The sequence below is a fragment of the Amphiura filiformis genome, chromosome 15, assembly GCF_039555335.1.
Source record: "Amphiura filiformis chromosome 15, Afil_fr2py, whole genome shotgun sequence".
NCBI lineage: Eukaryota > Metazoa > Echinodermata > Ophiuroidea > Amphilepidida > Amphiuridae > Amphiura > Amphiura filiformis.
In genome coordinates this window covers 18,375,049-18,396,155 of record NC_092642.1, presented here as the reverse complement: position 1 = coordinate 18,396,155, position 21,107 = coordinate 18,375,049, and the positions used below count along the sequence as shown (strand labels likewise).

The 21,107-nt window shown below is 35.4% G+C and overlaps 1 protein-coding gene across 1 annotated transcript; it reads right to left on the bottom strand.

Annotated features, from left to right (window-relative positions):
* Window positions 1-416: 416 nt before the first annotated feature.
* Window positions 417-15,426, bottom strand: LOC140172148 (protein Wnt-8b-like). Its single transcript, XM_072195485.1, has 6 exons — window positions 15,148-15,426; window positions 14,685-14,721; window positions 13,793-13,922; window positions 13,331-13,456; window positions 12,907-13,049; window positions 417-1,005 (listed from the first exon to the last, which is right to left on the bottom strand). Exons 1-6 carry the CDS (start codon window positions 15,222-15,224, stop codon window positions 472-474), a joined length of 1,047 nt encoding a protein of 348 aa, XP_072051586.1. The 5' UTR covers window positions 15,225-15,426; the 3' UTR covers window positions 417-471.
* Between the last annotated feature and the right edge of the window lie 5,681 nt (window positions 15,427-21,107).

Sequence of the window (21,107 nt, the reverse complement as noted above, 5' to 3'; positions counted from 1 at the left end):
CACGTAAATGGCTAATTACATAGGGAGTGTTAATACTCCAACACTAAAACGCGTTAAAATACAAATATGTTAAAGTTAATTATTAGTACCACGCTATCGTGTTAAAACACGTTTCAACACTATTGTGTTAATAATAATAACACATCTTCATACTTTCAAAGTGTTTTAATGCTTTTAAGTGGTCTGCTGTTTTTGCCGTGCATACGACCATTTTCAAATAGTCTGACCCAATGCTACAACAAGTTTTCAAAAATGTTATTTAAACGTGTTAAACGTTCACCCTCTACTGTTCCATATGAATGTTATTTAAACGGTTACTGTTTTCCCACATAGGGACGGCATTTTTGCACCTTGTGTTGCACCTTGCTGTGCATCATAATGCAATAACCTTACTGTATGTTTTTGTCAGTTATCAAGTACGTCACAATAGCCTATAAATCCACGATGTGCACAAAACTGTCCAGTTCAAGTTCATAAAATCTCGCAGGCATAAACGGTCTTCTCCGATTTACATGTATCACATCTCACGTTGCAGCACCATTGGAATTGACAATTACATCTAGACTCCACCACAACCTTTGTCTCCGTTACTCTAAGTCCACATTTAGTGCATAGTCTCTTACAACTGTGATGTTCCCACGCGGCCAGTTCATCAACTGAAGCATAATCTTTAGGATTTCGCAGACACTCACGGCCTTCCGTACCGCGTGTACCGATGGTAGAATTTGCGTTACAGTAATCAGGGGACCTCTCCAAGTAGACCAAATTCGCCTTTTTCAAAACAGTTGAATCCTCGCTGGCTCCTCCTTCTTCAGTTCTCGAAGCAACCTTTCCATTGATGAGTTGACCACGAACATAATTTACACGGACGGCATCCAGATATTTCTTCTTGAGTATAGATCCGATGACGCGGAAGTCAGCGAGTTGGTCCCAGCACGTTTGGACGGAGCAGCTACCTGACACACCGTGACACTTGCATCGTCGTTGCATGTTCTTACGAACAACCTGTTAAGAAAAAAACATAAGAAAAACGTTAAACATTGAAATTTACAATCAGCCGCGGCCTTTTCTCACATTAAAGGATTGCTCAATAACAATTTAATTCGTATGTAGATACATAACGCCATGAACATGAACACAGTCATCTCTCGTCTACTGAAGATAGCAACATCAATATTATAGTATATATGGCGCTATGTGTTGTGATATCTGAGTTAGCACATTAGTGGAACCAAAGTGTTTGGACTTCTTTACATCTCCGATGATAAAACTAGAATTTGTTGGCTTATTATATTCAGCGAAACGAAACGAAACGAAACGAAACGAAACGAAACGAAACGAAACGAAACGAAATGAAGTTCTCACGGCTATTGGACATTATGCAGATTGTCACAGCTCATCTTGTGATACCAGTTGTTCCTCACGGGTGCAATGAGTCCGCATTGTTGATTAAGAAACACATTTCTCACGGCTATTTCTGAATGAATTATGAATTGATTTTGATTGCAAATTATGCAGATAGTCACAGCGGATGTTTTGATACTCATTTCAAAGTTGTCATTCATTCCTAGCAGGTGCAGTGAGCCCGTTTCGTTGATTATCACTTTTGCCAAAAGTGATAATCAACGAAACGAAGTTCTCACGGCTACTTCTGAATGAATTATGAATTGATTTTGATTGCAAATTATGCAGATAGTCACAGCGGATGTTTTGATACCCATTTCAAAGTTGTCATTCATTCCTAGCAGGTGCAGTGAGCCCGTTTCGTTGATTATCACTTTTTGCCAAAAGTGATAATCAACGAAACGAAGTTCTCATGGCCTAAGTGAGCGATTATGGAATCTATTTAGAGTGGAAATTATGCAGATTGCCACAGCGCATCTTTTGATACCAATTTCAAGGTTGTCACTCACTCCCATCAGGTGCAATGAGCCCGGAATGTTGATTTAGAAAAACAGTTCTCACGGCTATTTATGAATGAATTATGAATTTATTTCGATTGCAAATTATGCGGATAGTCACAGCGGATGTTTTGATACTCATTTCAAAGTTGTCATTCATTCCTAACAGGTGCAGTGAGCCCGTTTCGTTGATTATCACTTTTTGCCAAAAGTGATAATCAACGAAACGAAGTTCTCACGGCTACTTCTGAATGAATTATGAATTGAATTTGATTGCAAATTATGCAGATAGTCACAGCGGATGTTTTGATACCCATTTCAAAGTTGTCATTCATTCCTAGCAGGTGCAGTGAGCCCGTTTCGTTGATTATCACTTTTTGCCAAAAGTGATAATCAACGAAACGAAGTTCTCACGGCTACTTCTGAATGAATTATGAATTGAATTTGATTGCAAATTATGCAGATAGTCACAGCGGATGTTTTGATACCCATTTCAAAGTTGTCATTCATTCCTAGCAGGTGCAGTGAGTTTGTTTCGTTGATTATCACTTTTGGCAAAAAGTGATAATCAACGAAACGAAGTTCTCACGGCTACTTCTGAATGAATTATGAATTGATTTTGATTGCAAATTATGCAGATAGTCACAGCGGATGTTTTGATACCCATTTCAAAGTTGTCATTCATTCCTAGCAGGTGCAGTGAGTTTGTTTCGTTGATTATCACTTTTGGCAAAAAGTGATAATCAACGAAACGAAGTTCTCACGGCTACTTCTGAATGAATTATGAATTGATTTTGATTGCAAATTATGCAGATAGTCACAGCGGATGTTTTGATACCCATTTCAAAGTTGTCATTCATTCCTAGCAGGTGAGTTGTTTCGTTGATTATCACTTTTTGCCAAAAGTGATAATCAACGAAACGAAGTTCTCATGGCTTTTTTTAAGCCAATTATGGAATCTATTTAGAGTGGAAATTATGCAGATTGCCACAGCGCATCTTTTGATACCAATTTCAAGGTTGTCACTTACTCCTAGCAGGTACAGTGGTACATGGTGCAATGAGCCCGGATTGTTGAGTAAGAAACACAATTCTCACGGCTGTTTCTGAATGAATTATACATTTATTTTGATTGTAAATTATGCAGATAGTCACTGCGGATGTTTTGATACCAATTTCAATGTTGTCACTCACTCCTAGCAGGTACAGTGGTACATGGTGAGCCCGTTCCGTTGATTATCACTTTCGGCAAGATTGCCACAGCGCATCTTTTGATACGAATGTCAAGTTTGTCACTCACTCCCATCAGGTGCAATGAGCCCGGAATGTTGATTAAGAAACAAAGTTCTTACGGCTATTTCTGAATGAATTATGAATTTATTTAATTGCAAATTATGCCAATAGACACAGCGGATGTTTTATACCAATTTCAAAGTTGTCACTCACTCCTAGCAGGTGCAGTGAACCGGTTCCGTTGATTATCACTTTTTACAGAAAGTGATAATCAACGAAACGAAGTTCTCATGGCTTTTAAAGCAAATAATGAAATCAATTTAGAGTGGGAATTATGCAGATTGTTGGTGTATGGGATTTTTTATAGCCATTTATTGGGTACAAAAATTAATATGATTTTTTTTTGAAAACATTTTTGACCCGAAATTTCGACCCTTTCTCGCTTATCTGATAAATTCAGCTTCTTTTTGACATGTGATAGATATGACTTTGGCGTTATATTCCGTGAAAGGATTGCTGTGATTTTGTTTAGATTCATAAAAAAGACGTGATTTTCTGCACCGAGTCGTTTCTGCTCTCGGTCATGTTTACATCTCTCAGCTTTGTTTTCACACGCTTGAACTTCCCGGCTCGCACATGCGCCGTGTGTTTGTTACTAGATAAATAAATGATTTAGTACTGTGCGCCCTCTCTTGGTTGTACGACGAGCTGTATCATTTATTTTGCGCCGTTGCGGCAGCACACCACTAAATCCTTCCGCATTTGGTGTAACCTTTGATAGTCCCGGTAAACATAGGTCGGTAGTGCAAACAAGTGGGTGTCCCTTAGGAGCAAGATGAGTAGCCATGATTGTTTATTATATTTAAATTAAAAGATATGCAATTGGTAAATAATCAGAATATCACAAAATGGTGCATCTTGATCTGGTCAAAAAGTTTGGCTCCCAAAACTAATCCGCGTACGGACATGGTAAGGAGGCATTCGTGCAAGCTGAAAATAAGGGTGGCGCTGTTCAAGTCCCCGTAGCTTAAAAGTTAGTCTCAACTTGTGTCAAACAACCCATTTTAAATTAAATTTTAATCTTTATTTAAGACATTGGTGCTACCAAAATATGAAAAATGGTTTTACATGGGGTAGAAAAACAAACTTACTTTCATGTATATTTACACGTATTTCAATGGGAGTTTATTTAGTGGTGTGCGCCCTTCGAAGACTCATTTTTTTAGGCTATGGGCATGATTGATACCTGATTTTAAGTGCCCAAAAGTTGAGATTTTTGCCTGAAACTTTTCTATTTGCAAAGAAAAAATGTCTGTTTTCTGTTACCGTCTACAAATACGCGATTTCATTCTTAAACGCACACGAAATTGTCTTCAAAACACAAGTTCCCATCGAATTGACAATTTAAGACCGTGCTATAGAAATGAGCTATTTTGGCCTTAACATCATAGGAGTGGTCACTTTTGATTATCCCGGCGCAGAAAAAGTGAAACATCTTTGAAATTATTTTGATGCAAAATGTAATTATACGAACAAAACTCGTATATTAACGTTTTTAAAATAATCACTGACCATTTAATTGGTTCGCAATAGACTTTGAAAGTCAATGCATGCTTTTTTCGTAATACACGGCCCAAAATGCCGGTATTTTAAAGATATTATCAAATATTCAATTCCCAAGAGAGAAATATATCAAACAATTTGAATGATGGGTTTTCTTAATTTTAGATCTTGCCACAATAATACACACAACTTGGAAAATGAACATTTTAAAGTGCCAAAATGACGTTCCATCTACCCATACCCCCAAACTTTAGAACATAGGCCTTTGGCATATCCGTATATACTGCATGATAAAGAGTGGGGGGAATGCTCACATACTGTTTGTCCACCTTGTCATATTTATGATTGTGAATATTTTTGAAAGAAATCAATCACTTTTCTGATATCAATGGGAATATAAATACAGTTTAACATGGCCTACTATGTTGCTCTGGCCCTAGAATTCTCAAAAGGGCAAAAAGTAGCACATTTTACTAGGTGCGAACTTGTTTGAAGCGCTGTTTTATAACTTTGGAGCGACTAGCAATAAAAAAGAAATGACACTTTTTAAGATGTTTAACACTGATTCCAAAAATAAAGAAAAACAAAAATATTTTGTTCTTAGAAGGCAGCACACCACTAAATCCTTCCGCATTTGGTGTAACCTTTGATAGTCCCGGTAAACATAGGTCGGTAGTGCAAACAAGTGGGTGTCCCTTAGGAGCAAGATGAGTAGCCATGATTGTTTATTATATTTAAATTAAAAGATATGCAATTGGTAAATGTTCAGAATATCACAAAATGGTGCATCTTGATCTGGTCAAAAAGTTTGGCTCCCAAAACTAATCCGCGTACGGACATGGTAAGGAGGCATTCGTGCAAGCTGAAAATAAGGGTGGCGCTGTTCAAGTCCCCGTAGCTTAAAAGTTAGTCTCAACTTGTGTCAAAAAACCCATTTTAAATTAAATTTTAATCTTTATTTAAGACATTGGTGCTACCAAAATATGAAAAATGGTTTTACATGGGGTAGAAAAACAAACTTACTTTCATGTATATTTACACGTATTTCAATGGGAGTTTATTTAGTGGTGTGCGCCCTTGCTTGGGAGTGCAGCCGTTCAAAGCCGAGTAGCTTGTGACATTGTCAGTGCCTCATGCATGGCTGTGAATATATCCAGGTAAGAATTAATACTGCAAGTTCAGGTTTACAAGTTAAATATATAGGGAATGTGGAGGATGATCATGAATGATGATGATCTTCACAATGATCAATCACATGTTATAAGGCAGCACACCACAACAACATGTGGTGTGATTGTGACAACATAACAGGGGCTGTGCAATAATTATGAGCCCTGGGGGGAGGGTAAAAAGAAATTTTTGGCGAGCCAAAAGGGAGGGCGAGCAATTTTGGCAAGCCGAGAAGGGGGAAGCGATTTTGGCACACATTCATGGGGCGCCTTTTAAATAAAACGCGCTAAAAAGGCTTAGGAAACGCTTAGGAAACGCTTAAATATGCAAATTTTCCTGCTCGCTGCGCTCGCAACATGTATATAGACCATTTAAGATTTGGAAATTGGGATCCCAAGAATTTGGCATGTGCAAGGGGGGGGGGCAAAGACTTTTTGGCAGGCCGAGGGGGGGGGGGCAAGCGATTTTGGTGGGCCGAGGGGAAATTTTACCCCTGGCTCATAATTATTGCACAGCCCCTAAGGTGAATCTAAGAAGTTGGAAGGTTGGGGAAGCACCCAATAAAAACAAAATGCATCGACCCAAATTAAGCGACAAAAGAGCGGTTTTAAAGCATATTTGGCGCCCTCTATCTGTTGAAATATGACATACTCTACCTAGAACTTTTTATATCTTAGAATTAATAAAGTGAAATCTGGTTGCCATGGTTTTCGTACATTGTGTTTAACTGTGATTTTATGACAGCAACATTGTGTTTAACTGTGATTTTATGACAGCATTTTTATCTTGATGTATTCAATTTGTTCCTTATAATTTGGCTTGTCCAATTTATGTGCAATACTTTGTTATGTTATTTATTACTTACTGTTTTATTAAATTAAATTCTTTAGTGCATCTGTGGTGTGTGGGGGGTGTGTATATGGAGGGCTGATAGTTTGGGTGGGGTGTATGTAAGGGGTGTGTGTGGAGATGTAGGGGTGTGTGAGATGTGTGAGTGTGAGATTTTGCCTCAAAGTGCAATTAATTTTTTTGAGTAATTTTATGGTGTTTTCATGTATGTTTTATATGTTTTATGTCTTTTAATGTTAACAATGCAAATGTAATATTTCATGTAATTTGGCCTCACGGGCCACTTAATTTGAAATAAATTTAATCTCAATCTGATTTAATCTGAATCTGATTTAATCTGTTAATCTGAGTGATATGCAAATATATTTTAAAAGTTCATACTACGATTTCTTTCTTTTTTCCTTTTTTTCAGGATTACAACATGGCATTCAGATTGACACCTAAGACCATGAAGAAAGGAAGACAATTTAATGAAAATGTTAAGCTGGTACAGTGGAATGATTTTGAAGTGATAGAAGTGCCGGTCCAAAAGGACCGGCTTTTTTTATGAATAATTTGTGTCTGAATTTCAAGCAAAAGCCTGAAAAGATCAGAAGCCTATAAGCTTGGTACTTTCACATTGTGTGTACACTGACATATATATCATACACAGATGTAATTGGCATTTGTAAAAAAAACAAAAACCTTTTGCCGACCGTCCGACCCTCTGCACTTTACACTTGGGAGGGCAACACAATATATTTTTTGTCTTAGCCTTATAACATTTTTATAAGGGATAACTTCACCACATGTGAATGAAATAGAAAATACTGGTTGTGATACCCATTGCACTGAATTGACAGGATTCTTTCTTCCTGCATGTTTGATCACACTAGGGATCTGGACAAAAGGAATTCAGTGTGCTGTTATATTTAAAGCTTAGATCTTAAGTTGTTGGGATTAAGGAAATTAGATCCTTATTTTAATCCAGATAATACAACCGTCCACATTTTTGGTTTGATACTTAAACTACTAGTTGCCGAGGTGTACATGATTAGAGCTTTTCGTTCAGGGATCTTTATGTGTGGAATCGGTTTCATGCTGGTATCTAGACTACTAGAGTCCTTACTTGAGGAATATGGATGACTAGACCCTTTCTTGCAGGGAACTGGATGACTGGAACTTACTTGCTAAATCTGGACAACTGGAACCTTGTTCGATTGAATTTGGACACCTGGAACCTCCCATGCAGGGGTCCGATTGACTGGAACATGGCTTGCAGGGATCTGGTCATCTGGAATCTCGTTTGCTGGAATTTGGACAACTAGATCTCTTTTTAGGGGATTTGGAATTCTAAAACCACGCATAGCGGAATCTGGATGTCTGGAACCCTTCCTGCTTACATCTGGACAAGAGGATCTTGCATGGATCTGGGTCACTAAAATCTTGGCAGCAGGAATCCGGATGATTAGAATTGGCATGGTGGGATCTGGACAATTGGAGCTTTGTTTGATTGGTGTCTGGACAACTAGACCCTCACAGGGACTGGGCGGACTGGAACCTAGCTATTCCTTGCATTGCTTGAAATTTATATTGCTTTTATATTTAAACTACTATTTGCTGAGGTGAACATGATAAGAGCTTTTCTTTCAGGGATCTTATGTGTGGAACTTGGTTTCTTGCTGGGGATCTAGACCACTAGAGTCCTTATTTGGGTAATCTAGATGACTAATCCATATCTTGCAGAGAACTGGATGACTGGAACCTTACTTGCTGAATCTGGACAACTAGAACCTTGTTCGATTGAATTTGGACACGTGGAACCTCCATGCATGGGTCTGATTGACTGGAACATGGCTTGCAGGGATTTGGTCATCTGGAATCTCGTTTGCTGGAATTTGGACAACTAGATCTCTTTTTAGGGATTTGGATGGCTAAAACCACGCATAGCGGAATCTGGATGTCTGAAACCCTTCCTGCTTACATCTGGATAAGAGGATCTTGCATGGATCTGGGTGACTAAAATCTTGGTAGCAGGGATCTGGATGAATAGAATTGGCATGGTGGGATCTGGACAATTGGAGCTTTGCTTGATTGGTGTCTGGACAACTAGACCCTCGCAGGGACTGGGTGACTGGAAACTAGCTTGATTTTAGATTGTATCGTTGTCATTGCATTGATATGTGAAGCAAAAATCATGTTGAGGTAATAACTTTCTAATCAGGCAACTAAAACCTTGCAAGTTGCTGGATCTTGCCTTGCTCAGATCTTGTCATCTGGAGTAGGAGTATGTTATTAATATTTGCAGGGATTTGGACAATTCCTTTCAGGGATTTGGATGGGTGGATGCCGAGATGTGATTTATCATTTAATATTGTCAATAAAACCTAACATTCTTGAAAATTTAGGTATATTTGGTTGACACTGCTGATATGAGTTCAAAATAAAACACAATAGGTACTCGAGAAATCAAACAACCCAATTACCGAATTTGTTAATATATTCAGTGACCATAAACCGCAGTATGTCAATACCCCATTTTTTTCTATGGAAAATACCGAATGTAAAAAATTGGTGATTCGATTGGGGCATACCCCCACATTGATGAAATGAAAAGACGCTACACCTAAAAAGTGGTTGAGATTTGAAGCTGTGAAACAGTTGTTTTCAATGTATATATATTTGTATGGTATTGCAAAAACGTGACTTTGTTATAGACGTCCTTGTTTTATTAGTTACTTTATGAATAAAAGTTTGCATGAAACTCATTCTGATTTAAAGTATAACTCGCTTGTATGTTTTGTTTGTTTGTTTGAATGGTTTTTTGTTTGTTTTTAATACCGAAATGAAGTGAATTTAATTACCAAACAGAAGTGTCTAATTAGCATCTTTAAAGTATGCCCTGGGAAGATAAGAAAAGATTTTCTCTGGTACAATATTTAAGGACCTGCTTCAGTTAGGATAAAACCTGAAAAGAACAACTCTCAAAGAATGTGCAGTTACCATCATCCTTCAAACAAATCAGTTTGGACCCCCCTTGATTTCGACGAAACGAGGTCATTTCCACCTTCAATTCAATTCAATTTTATTTCAGTATTAAAACAAACGACCATAATATTTAAGTTATCATTAAAATGCGCACAGCGGGATATTGTGGACATTATTGAAAGGAAAGGCCCGAGGTAATTGTGCCTAACACCTTAAGATAAAAGAACCATCCGTGATTTTGGTATAAATCAAGCAGTTGTTTTGAACCTATTCAATTTGAAATGAATAGGTGATACAAGCTGTTGTTTTGAAGTATCATTGAATTTGAAATGAAGTCACAAGTAGGTGTAATTGACTCGTTTCGTCGAATATCAATTGGACCCCCCCCCCCCTAATTGATATTCATCGAAACGGGGTCATTTCTACCTTAAGATGGAAGAACCATCCGTGATTTGGGTATAAATCAATCCCTTGTGATACAAGCAGTTGTTTTGAACTAGAATTTATCACTTTTTGGCAAAAGTGATAATCAACGGAACAGGCTCACTGCACCTGCTAGGAGTGAGTGACAACTTTGAAATGCATAATTTGCAATCAAAATAAATTCAAAATTCATTCAGAAGTTGCCGTGAGAACTTCGTTCCGTTGATTATCACTTTTGGCAAAAAGTGATAATCAACGGAACGGGCTCACTGCACCTGCTAGGAGTGAGTGACAACTTTGAAATGGGTATCAAAACATCCGCTGTGATTATCTGCATAATTTGCAATCGATATAAATTCATAATTCATTCAGAAATTGCCGTGAGAACTTCGTTCCGTTGATTATCACTTTTGGCAAAAAGTGATAATCACGGAACGGGCTCACTGCACCTGCTAGGAATGAATGACAACTTTGAAATGGGTATCAAAAGATGCGCTATGGCAATCTGCATAATTTCCACTCTAAATCGATTCCATAATTTGCTAAAAAAGCCATGAGAACTTCGTTCCGTTGATTATCACTTTTGGTAAAAAGTGATAATCAACAGAATGGGCTCACTGCAACTACTAGGAGTGAGTGACAACTTTGAAATGGGTATCAAAACATCCGCTGTGATTATCTGCATAATTTGCAATCGAAATAAATTCATAATTCATTCATAAATAGCCGTGAGAACTGTGTTTCTAAATCAACATTCCGGGCTCATTGCACCTGATGGGAGTGAGTGACAACCTTGAAATTGGTATCAAAAGATGCGCTGTGGCAATCTGCATAATTTCCACTCTAAATAGATTCCATAATTGGCTTAAAAAAGCCATGAGAACTTCGTTTCGTTGATTATCACTTTTGGCAAAAAGTGATAATCAACGAAACAAACTCACTGCACCTGCTAGGAATGAATGACAACTTTGAAATGGGTATCAAAACATCCGCTGTGACTATCTGCATAATTTGCAATCAAAATCAATTCATAATTCATCCAGAAGTAGCCGTGAGAACTTCGTTTCGTTGATTATCACTTTTGGCAAAAAGTGATAATCAACGAAACGGGCTCACTGCACCTGCTAGGAATGAATGACAACTTTGAAATGGGTATCAAAACATCCGCTGTGACTATCTGCATAATTTGCAATCAAAATCAATTCATAATTCATTCAGAAGTAGCCGTGAGAACTTCGTTTCGTTGATTATCACTTTTGGCAAAAGTGATAATCAACGAAACAAACTCACTGCACCTGCTAGGAATGAATGACAACTTTGAAATGGGTATCAAAACATCCGCTGTGACTATCTGCATAATTTGCAATCAAAATCAATTCATAATTCATTCAGAAGTAGCCGTGAGAACTTCGTTTCGTTGATTATCACTTTTGGCAAAAAGTGATAATCAACGAAACAAACTCACTGCACCTGCTAGGAATGAATGACAACTTTGAAATGGGTATCAAAACATCCGCTGTGACTATCTGCATAATTTGCAATCAAAATCAATTCATAATTCATTCAGAAGTAGCCGTGAGAACTTCGTTTCGTTGATTATCACTTTTGGCAAAAAGTGATAATCAACGAAACGGGCTCACTGCACCTGCTAGGAATGAATGACAACTTTGAAATGGGTATCAAACATCCGCTGTGACTATTTGCATAATTTGCAATCAAAATCAATTCATAATTCATTCAGAAGTAGCCGTGAGAACTTCGTTTCGTTGATTATCACTTTTGGCAAAAAGTGATAATCAACGAAACAAACTCACTGCACCTGCTAGGAATGAATGACAACTTTGAAATGGGTATCAAAACATCCGCTGTGACTATTTGCATAATTTGCATTCAAAATCAATTCATAATTCATTCAGAAGTAGCCGTGAGAACTTCGTTTCGTTGATTATCACTTTTGGCAAAAAGTGATAATCAACGAAACGGGCTCACTGCACCTGCTAGGAATGAATGACAACTTTGAAATGGGTATCAAAACATCCGCTGTGACTATTTGCATAATTTGCATTCAAAATCAATTCATAATTCATTCAGAAGTAGCCGTGAGAACTTCGTTTCGTTGATTATCACTTTTGGCAAAAGTGATAATCAACGAAACGGGCTCACTGCACCTGCTAGGAATGAATGACAACTTTGAAATGGGTATCAAAACATCCGCTGTGACTATCTGCATAATTTGCAATCAAAATCAATTCATAATTCATTCAGAAGTAGCCGTGAGAACTTCGTTTCGTTGATTATCACTTTTGGCCAAAAGTGATAATCAACGAAACGGGCTCACTGCACCTGCTAGGAATGAATGACAACTTTGAAATGAGTATCAAAACATCCGCTGTGACTATCTGCATAATTTGCAATCAAAATCAATTCATAATTCATTCAGAAATAGCCGTGAGAAATGTGTTTCTTAATCAACAATGCGGACTCATTGCACCCGTGAGGAACAACTGGTATCACAAGATGAGCTGTGACAATCTGCATAATGTCCAATAGCCGTGAGAACTTCATTTCGTTTCGTTTCGTTTCGTTTCGTTTCGTTTCGTTTCGCTGAATATAATAAGCCAATTTGTTCCATTTCTATTATGCCCCTAATTCCCACGATACGCCAAAAATGCACCGAATCAATCGCAACTTGCCTCAAACCCAGCAATATGACAATTGGCTTTTCTAGTTTTGTCACTTTGACATGTAAGGATGCGTTTATTAGGCATACATTATAATGGGATAAGATTTAGTCGCCTTACCTTTCTTCCAACTTCGTTGTTATGGAGATTGGCGACAGCTCTTGCATCATCACCAGTTTCTAATTCGTCTATGAAATTCTTGGAAAGTCTCTCGCCGAAATTGACATTATCACTACAACCACCCCATTGCCAGTCGTCACCACCTGAGTGAGGGAAAAACAAACAAAATATTAGTTTAAATAACATTAAATGGACAAAAAGTTGCTGGAATTTGTCACTTTTGAACGAATCCATGCCTCTGAAGAATGAAGGCCTAATGGCTTTTACGAAACAGATCTGTTAAGCCATGTCGTACAAGTCCAAAATGTTATGCATTTCTAATCTGTTTCAAGAACCATCATCCAAAATTTTAATTAAAGTAAAGAGTCACATGGCAGAATTGCAAAGCTAGAAACCGACATATTGATATCAATAATTTTCTTACCCATTTGTCCGATTTTGCTGTTGTCACATCCGCATTTGGTGAAGTCGCCCAGACTACAATTCTTGGTCAATGTAAACATAATTCCGGCAGTGCTGATGGCATGGACAAAAGACATCTCACGAGTCGCTGTATAGATGGAGAAACAAAAATCACAAAACTATAATATATTAACATGATAAATTGGAATAGGAACAAACTAAACTTAACATTTGCCCTTGTGCAAAAGATAATTTTGTGTTAACTCTACATTTCAAATTTTCAAAAAAAGAGTGAAAATACTAATTTTTTTTCTTGTTGATGAAATGTTACTCCATACAAAAGATTTATGACTAATGAAGACTTTAACAGAAAATTAATGTAAAAGGAATATAATCTGTGCTTTTAGGAATCTATGATTTCACTACTACAATGACAATTGAACATTTTTTTCATTGTGTATTTCATTAGGTAAAATCAACTTACGATTCAATTCGGTGAATAACGACAGCGAGTTGTCGGGACAATTCCATCGATCCCACTTGAATTGATGTTTACACTCCGACATGGCGTTGCCTGCTCCAGCTGCTATGCTGTCAGAGTAAGACAAATAGGTCTGTGGAAGAGATGTCAAAAAGTGATTAGAATTATGTTATTATTGTCAGGTTCAAGTTTAGGCCATTAGGATGAATTATTTTTTAATCTTAACTTTTAAAAATATAAAATGATATTATTGCATTATTTTTAAATTTGCTGAATAGAGAAGGGTATGAAAAGTACAAAATTCATACAAACGTAAAAATTCAAAATCAAATCAACTTAATCAAGCATTAAAAAGGGATCCGAAAGAAATATAAATAATCCTAAGAAGCAAGTATGCGATCAGGTTTATTTATTTATTTAGTTTATTAATAAAGCAATAGGCTTAGGCCATAAAAGAATTTCCTGATCCAATAAAGCAAATGCAGCAAGACTAGATCGATTGATCGATGCCAATAGAGTAAGCAATCAATATCGATGAGTCATCCTTTCATGAACAGACCCGCCAAGAGGCTAATTAGATAATGACGTCACAAATTCATTACCAAGTTACCGCCATGAAAAGTAACAATCCCATATCGACCTAAAAACTTTGCAATTGTCATTCGAAGCCATTTCCAAGTATTTTAATACTTAAAAGTCAACCAGCACCTTTTACATCACCAAGATTCAGAATTTGTGATCTCCCGTGTGTAGCAAATTTTATTTCGATTAAACAGAATCCTTCAAAATCTAAGTTATATACATTCTAACAAAAAAAACAGTCGATTTACTTCAGCTTTAAAAATACTCTCGGGAAAAACAGACAAAAATTGTAACAGACAACAACAATTCTTACCTTTGAACCAGCTAACAGTAGATTAGTTGCTTGTGACCTGTCAAATAATTAGAAAAGAAAACAATCTTATAAGACTTATACTCAATACTGTGCTATTACAGCTTTCAAACTACACGATTCTTTATAATATTTATTTAGTATCAACCGTCACGATATAGATAATACATTAAATATATAATTAAAGCAATCATCAACATAAACAATGTTATATGTGAATAAAGATTCCCTAACAATTTTACCCACTTATAAGTATACGATATTTAACAAATAAAATCAGTATACGTGTATTAATAACTAATAAGAAATTTATGTTTTACGACGCACGTAAGATGCATTCCTAACTTGACAATCCTGAAAAACTATTTGAAGATTACTAGATATAATTACAATAACAAAAAAACCAAATTATTAATTAGCTTCAACAAATGTATGAAACAAAGTTGTTTTTTTGTAAAATACTTACCAGCCATTAATGAAGCAATGTACCTGCATCGCAGATAGCAAACAACAATACAAAACTGCAGCAACTTGACGAAACATGATGAAGAGTATTCCGCAGAGTTATAATGCAATTATTTCCAATATCAACGTATTATTCCAACAAATATTAAAGAAGTAACACTAAGCGAGATGAGATGTTGTTCTGACGGTAGCTAAAGCAATTGTGACGTTGAAAAGAACTTGCAGTTGAATTCCATAGGAGGATCGACCCATATATGTATTGAAATAACTTCCTTTGCGTGCGCCTAAAAGAAAATCGACATCAAACGTCGGCTGCCGCGTCAAAAGTTCGCCGCGCCATTTCCTCTCTAGTTCATTGAGACGGTAAAGAAAGGATCGATCGAAACGCGCCTGCGTATTTCCTTGTGTAAAGTACAAGTAGTACATTGAACATTCATCTAATCGAATTTGTGGGAAATATGAAATAATTGACGGGGTGTGCAATATAATCGAGAGCTTAAAACCGAACTTTATTAGATTAGATTAGATTATTTTATTTTCACATAATAAAATCACATCTTCATAAAAAATGAAATAAATGTTACATGGATTGCACTTTATAAGTTTTTAAATTAACACAGAGACCCTCATTGTCATTTATAATAGTGATAATAACACAATAATAATAATGAAAAACTACAAGTGAAAAGGTAATACATTAAATATAATAAATACTGATATAATAGCAATGACAATGGAGGTTGTAGGAATAATAAATGTAGTAATACCAATCATAGTGTAGAAAAATTTATGTTTTAAGTTTAAACATTTAATTCGTTCTGGAAAATGAATACAATCTCTGTTGTTTTTATTTTTATTTTTGAACATGGGATAATAATATATATTGTTTTTCAATCAATCAATCAATCAATCAATCAATCAATCAATCAATCAATCAATCAATCAATCAATCAAGTTTGATTGATGATAGTAATTCTAATAATGATACAATATTACTATTATTATTATCCCATGTTAAAAAAAATAACAGAGCTTGTATTCATTTTCCAGAACGAAATAAATGTTAAAACTTAATAAATAAAATAAAATAAAAAATAATTATTACTATCTGCAAAAACAGCAGATAAACACTTAATAAACACTTGTTTATCAATTAACACCCTATACTTTCACTGTACAAATAAGTGTTTATTAAGTGTTCAAGTGTATATTAAGTGTTGCTCTGCTGTTTTACAATGTAGGTCTACTTATATATATCATGTTTTTACAAGGCTTTGCATGTTATTTCTGTATGTATTCATGTTGTGAATTGAATTGACGGCAATGTGATTTTTCCAGTTCCTAGTTCGCTTCTTAATTCAATTGTTTGATTTCAATCATATTATATAAACGTTTGATCCCCAGCGTTTGATCAAAACAATTGAACATGTGATATATTCTTGCTATTATTATTATAAATACTATATGTGTGTTATTACCAATATCATCCTTTCCTGCTATGAATGTGATTTCTATATTTTATATAATGTTAATAAAATTGAACTGAATTGAATTGACGGCAAAGTGCTTCTTCCTGTTCCTGGCTGGACGCTAACATTATTGACATCTTCGAGTTCAAACATCCCGCCTTCAACTTTCGGCATATTAAGCGGATTAGGACACCGCATAAGATGTGGTATTTCAATCCGTGATTGACAGGCAAATTGCCGAAATTAAGAAGAAAAAAATAATTAATTAATTAAATTAAAATAAAGTTGAATTGAATATAGAAGGCCTATTGTGGTGCGCGTGCACAGGGGAAATACTAGTAACTAACGAGTTATATGAAATTTAAAATAGAGTCAAAGCCCGTGTATTTCTAAACACAAAATTATTGCCATCACTTTGTTTACATGCTGAACATGTTTATGTTAGAGTAATTTAGAGTGTTTAGCCATTTGCATGTATTATGTAGATATAATAATATTTATTATCATTATTAAAAAACGATATTAAAGCTACAATATGTGATTTGTAAAAAACATGCAAAAGAGTCCTCTGTAATGGTATCAATCTTTACTGTCATCATGTTACAATAATTCAGATTATTTTTTTAGTTCGTATCAAAGTTTGAGTATTAAAAATATATCAATATCAAATATATCCACATAGCCACAGTAGTAGTAGTAGTAGTACAGGGAGTTCCCGCCTCTTATTTCAGGCGCACCGCTTAAACAGCGTGAATATCAACATAAAATATTATAATATATATAAAGTCAAAATAGAAAAAATACTGAAGACTGGAGCACAAGACCAGCATGAAATTTAGCGGAGCTCAACAGTTTATACAAAACAGTAAAAAAAAGTCAATGAATCGGATGAACTTATGAAATGGAGTCACAGCATCTTTGCACCTTGTGTTGCACCTTATTGTGCATCATAATGCAAGGACCTTGAATGTATGTTTATTATGTTTATTATTCTTGCTATCATTATTATAAATACTATATCATTTTGCAATATAATGTTAATAAGGCCGTTGAAGTTTAAAGTGGTCACATTTTGCACTTTGATCGAAGCTTACAGGAGAATGCGGCAGTTCTCGTTTTTCTACCTTACATTACGTGAACATCGGGTAAATCCACAGCCCCTTGAGAAGTTTGGGCGAAATCTATTCATATCTTGATGTTTAAATCGGGGAAAGAACTTTAAAAAAATCACATTTTATCAGCTTAAGGGATCTAAAATGAGCGTTTATTGCGTTTCGACAGTATTTTTTGTGGCACATGAGAGCACCTCAGACCTATCGAATTGTATTCTGAATACGAAGCATGTCTTTCTGATATCAAATAATTTTCATTTTTGAAAATCACAATATAATACAAATTTTATGACAAATTATAAAAATTTGATATTTTTCGAATTTTTGATATATAACAGTCCTCGAAGTAAATTATATAAATCTAATGATGTATTCTTAAAGTGTATGTAGCAGGGAGGAAAAGCCGACGGTCAATTGAAAATTTTGAGCTTTCATATTGAAGATATGGATTTTTTTCCCAAAAAGACCTAATTTTTGTTGGTGTTTTGGGAAAAAATCCATATCTTCAATACGAAAGGTCAAAATTTTCAATTGATCGTCGGCTTTTCAACCCACCTACATACACTTTAAGTATAAATCATCAGATTTATAAAGTTTACTTCAAGTACTGTTAAATATCAAAAATATCAATTTTAATGATTTGCCATAAAATGTGTATTAAATTGCGAATTTCAAAATTCAAAATTATTTGATATCAGAATGACATTCTTCGTATTCAGAATGCAATTCGATATGTCTGATGTGCTCTAATGTCCCAAAATAAATACTGTCCAAACGTTCATACCCCAGCCCTTAAGGCCGCTGTGTACTCTAGACATTGTTTCTTTCGCAAAATTGAGTTTTGTTGATATGTTTGCACTTTGTTATGTTTTTAATCAATACAAGGAATGAAAATCCAGATTTGTAAACTCCAACTGCAATATTTTAAGGATTTTATTTCACTATTCCACTCGTGTTTGAAATTGAAAAGGAAAGAAAATCTTTGTTGTACCAGCAGGGTACACGCGCGCAACAACGCATCGCGTTGCGTATCGCGCAATTTGTTAACGCACAAATACGCTACGCATACGCGACGCTTATCTGCATGCGCGGCGCATCTTATGGAAACACCACGGAAGCACAAAAACCTAGTGGTCAAATGGCTCCGTTTTAGCTGATAAAATGTGGGTTTTTCAAGTTCTTTCCCCGATTTAAATATCAAGTTATGAATGGATTTCGCTCAAACTTCTCAAGGGGCCGTGGATTTACCCGATGTTTATGTAATGTAAGGTAGAAAAATAAAAACTGCCGCATTCTCCTGCGAGATTTGATGAAAGTGCAAAATGTGACCACTTTAAACTTCAACGGCAATTATTTCAATGTTCATTTTCTCGGTAAAATGACGATTTAGGTACACGATAACTCTATAGGTAAGCAAATATGATCATCGTAAAAAGCATGATCGACTCAAGAAACGGTTTTCTCATTTTTTTATATTTTGGTCTATTTCCGATTTTATGCATCACTTTGTGCAAATAGCTTTTGTGAATTTTAAAAAGTTCAATTTGATGCCTTATATGGACAATATCTCAAAAAATAAGGCCAATATCAAAAAAATAAAAAAACCGTTTTTGGAATGGTGCCTCAAGATTGAGCTAAAAACAAAATAAACATCAGACATATCGAATTGCATTCTGAATACGAAGAATGTCCTTCTGATATCAAATAATTTTGATTTTTTGAAATTTGCAATGTAGGCCTAATACACATTTTATGGCAAATCATTAAAAATTGATATTTTTGATATTTAACAGTACTCGAAGTAAACTTTATAAATTTGATGATTTGTACTTAAAGTGTATGTAGGTGGGATGAATAGCCGACGATCAATGGAAAATGTTGACCTTTCGTATTGAAGATCTGGATTTTTTCCCAAAACACCAAAAAATGTAGGTCTTTTTGGGAAAAAAATCCATATCCTCAATATAAAAGGTCAAAATTTTCAATTGATCGTCGGCTTTTCCTCCCAGCTACATATACTTTAAGTATATATCATTAGATTTATAAAATTTACTTCGAGGACTGTATCAAAAAAATTGAAAAATATCAAATTTTAATAATTTGTCATAAAATTTGTATTATACCGTGAATTTCAAAAAATGGAAATTATTTGATATCAGAAAGACATGCTTCTGAGGTGCTCTCATGTCCCACAAAAAATACTGTCGAAACGCCATAAACGCTCATTTCAGATCCCTTAATAAAATTGAACTGAATTGAATTGACGGCAAAGTGCTTTTTCCAGTTCCTGGCTTGACGCTAACATTGTTGACATCTTCGAGTACAAACATCCCGCCTTCAACTTTGAGCATATTAAGCGGATTAGGACACCGCGTAAGATGTGGTATTTCAATCCGTGATTGACAGGCAAATTGCCAAAATTAAGAAAAAAATTAATTAATTAAATTCAAATAAATTTGAATTGAATATAGAAGGCCTATTGTGGTGCGCGTGCAGAGGGGGAATAACTAACGAGTTATATGAAATTGAAAATAGAGTCAAAGCCCGTGTATTAATTCTTCTTCTTCTTCTTCTTAAGTACGTCGACAGGGCGGCTTTATTTATATGCCACATTTCGTCAACTTAATGTATGTCAACTTATTGCCATCACTTTCTTTACATGCTTGTTTAGCCATATATAGCAAAAATGATATGTGCGCATGCGTAGGGTGCAGAACTCGGCAGATCTTTGACGATAATTTTGCCTTTTGGACACTAAAATGCATTCGATCCTTAATTTTGTTTCAACCGAGTCTTCAATTAGCTCAATTAGGTGTATACCAATTTTATATACATTGAAGATATTTTTGCTTCAAATCTCTGACCTGCTCAACTTTATCGTTAAGTGTAGGCCTATTCCCATAGACATCCAAAATAACGTAAGAGTCCTAATGTACATAATTTAATAAATTAATTTGATATAAATCTGTTTGACCGTGCTAAATTTGGCTTAAATTTACCAATATATGCTTACGAACATGTAGGCGAATACTGACAAGATAAAAAAAAAAACACAAAGAAAAAAAAAAATAATAACAATTTATTTAAAAAATCTTGCCCTAGACTTATTAAAAAAAAAAAATTAAGACAAATTCTACTACCAGGAATTGAACCCATGTCATCGGATTGACAGGGACAGAGGGCAACCACTAGACTACTGAGGGCACTTGTCAATTCGATTGAAATAATACATATAAAAACAGTTGTTGTGTATCGATCTTCCACGATGTACAGATCTTGCACTGAAGGTAAGCAAAAATGATATGTGCGCATGCGTAGGGTGCAGAACTCGGTAGATCTTTGACGATAATTTTGCCTTTTTGGACACTAAAATGCATTCG

Excerpts from the sequence above, each read along its gene's own strand:
- LOC140172148 (XM_072195485.1), bottom strand. The coding sequence starts at position 15,224 with ATGTTTCGTCAAGTTGCTGCAGTTTTGTATTGTTGTTTGCTATCTGCG. Across the intron at positions 13,457-13,792 it reads GTTATTCACCGAATTGAATC|CGACTCGTGAGATGTCTTTT; the intron begins GTAAGTTGATTT and ends CCATCTATACAG. Across the intron at positions 13,050-13,330 it reads CAGCAAAATCGGACAAATGG|GTGGTGACGACTGGCAATGG; the intron begins GTAAGAAAATTA and ends TCCCTCACTCAG.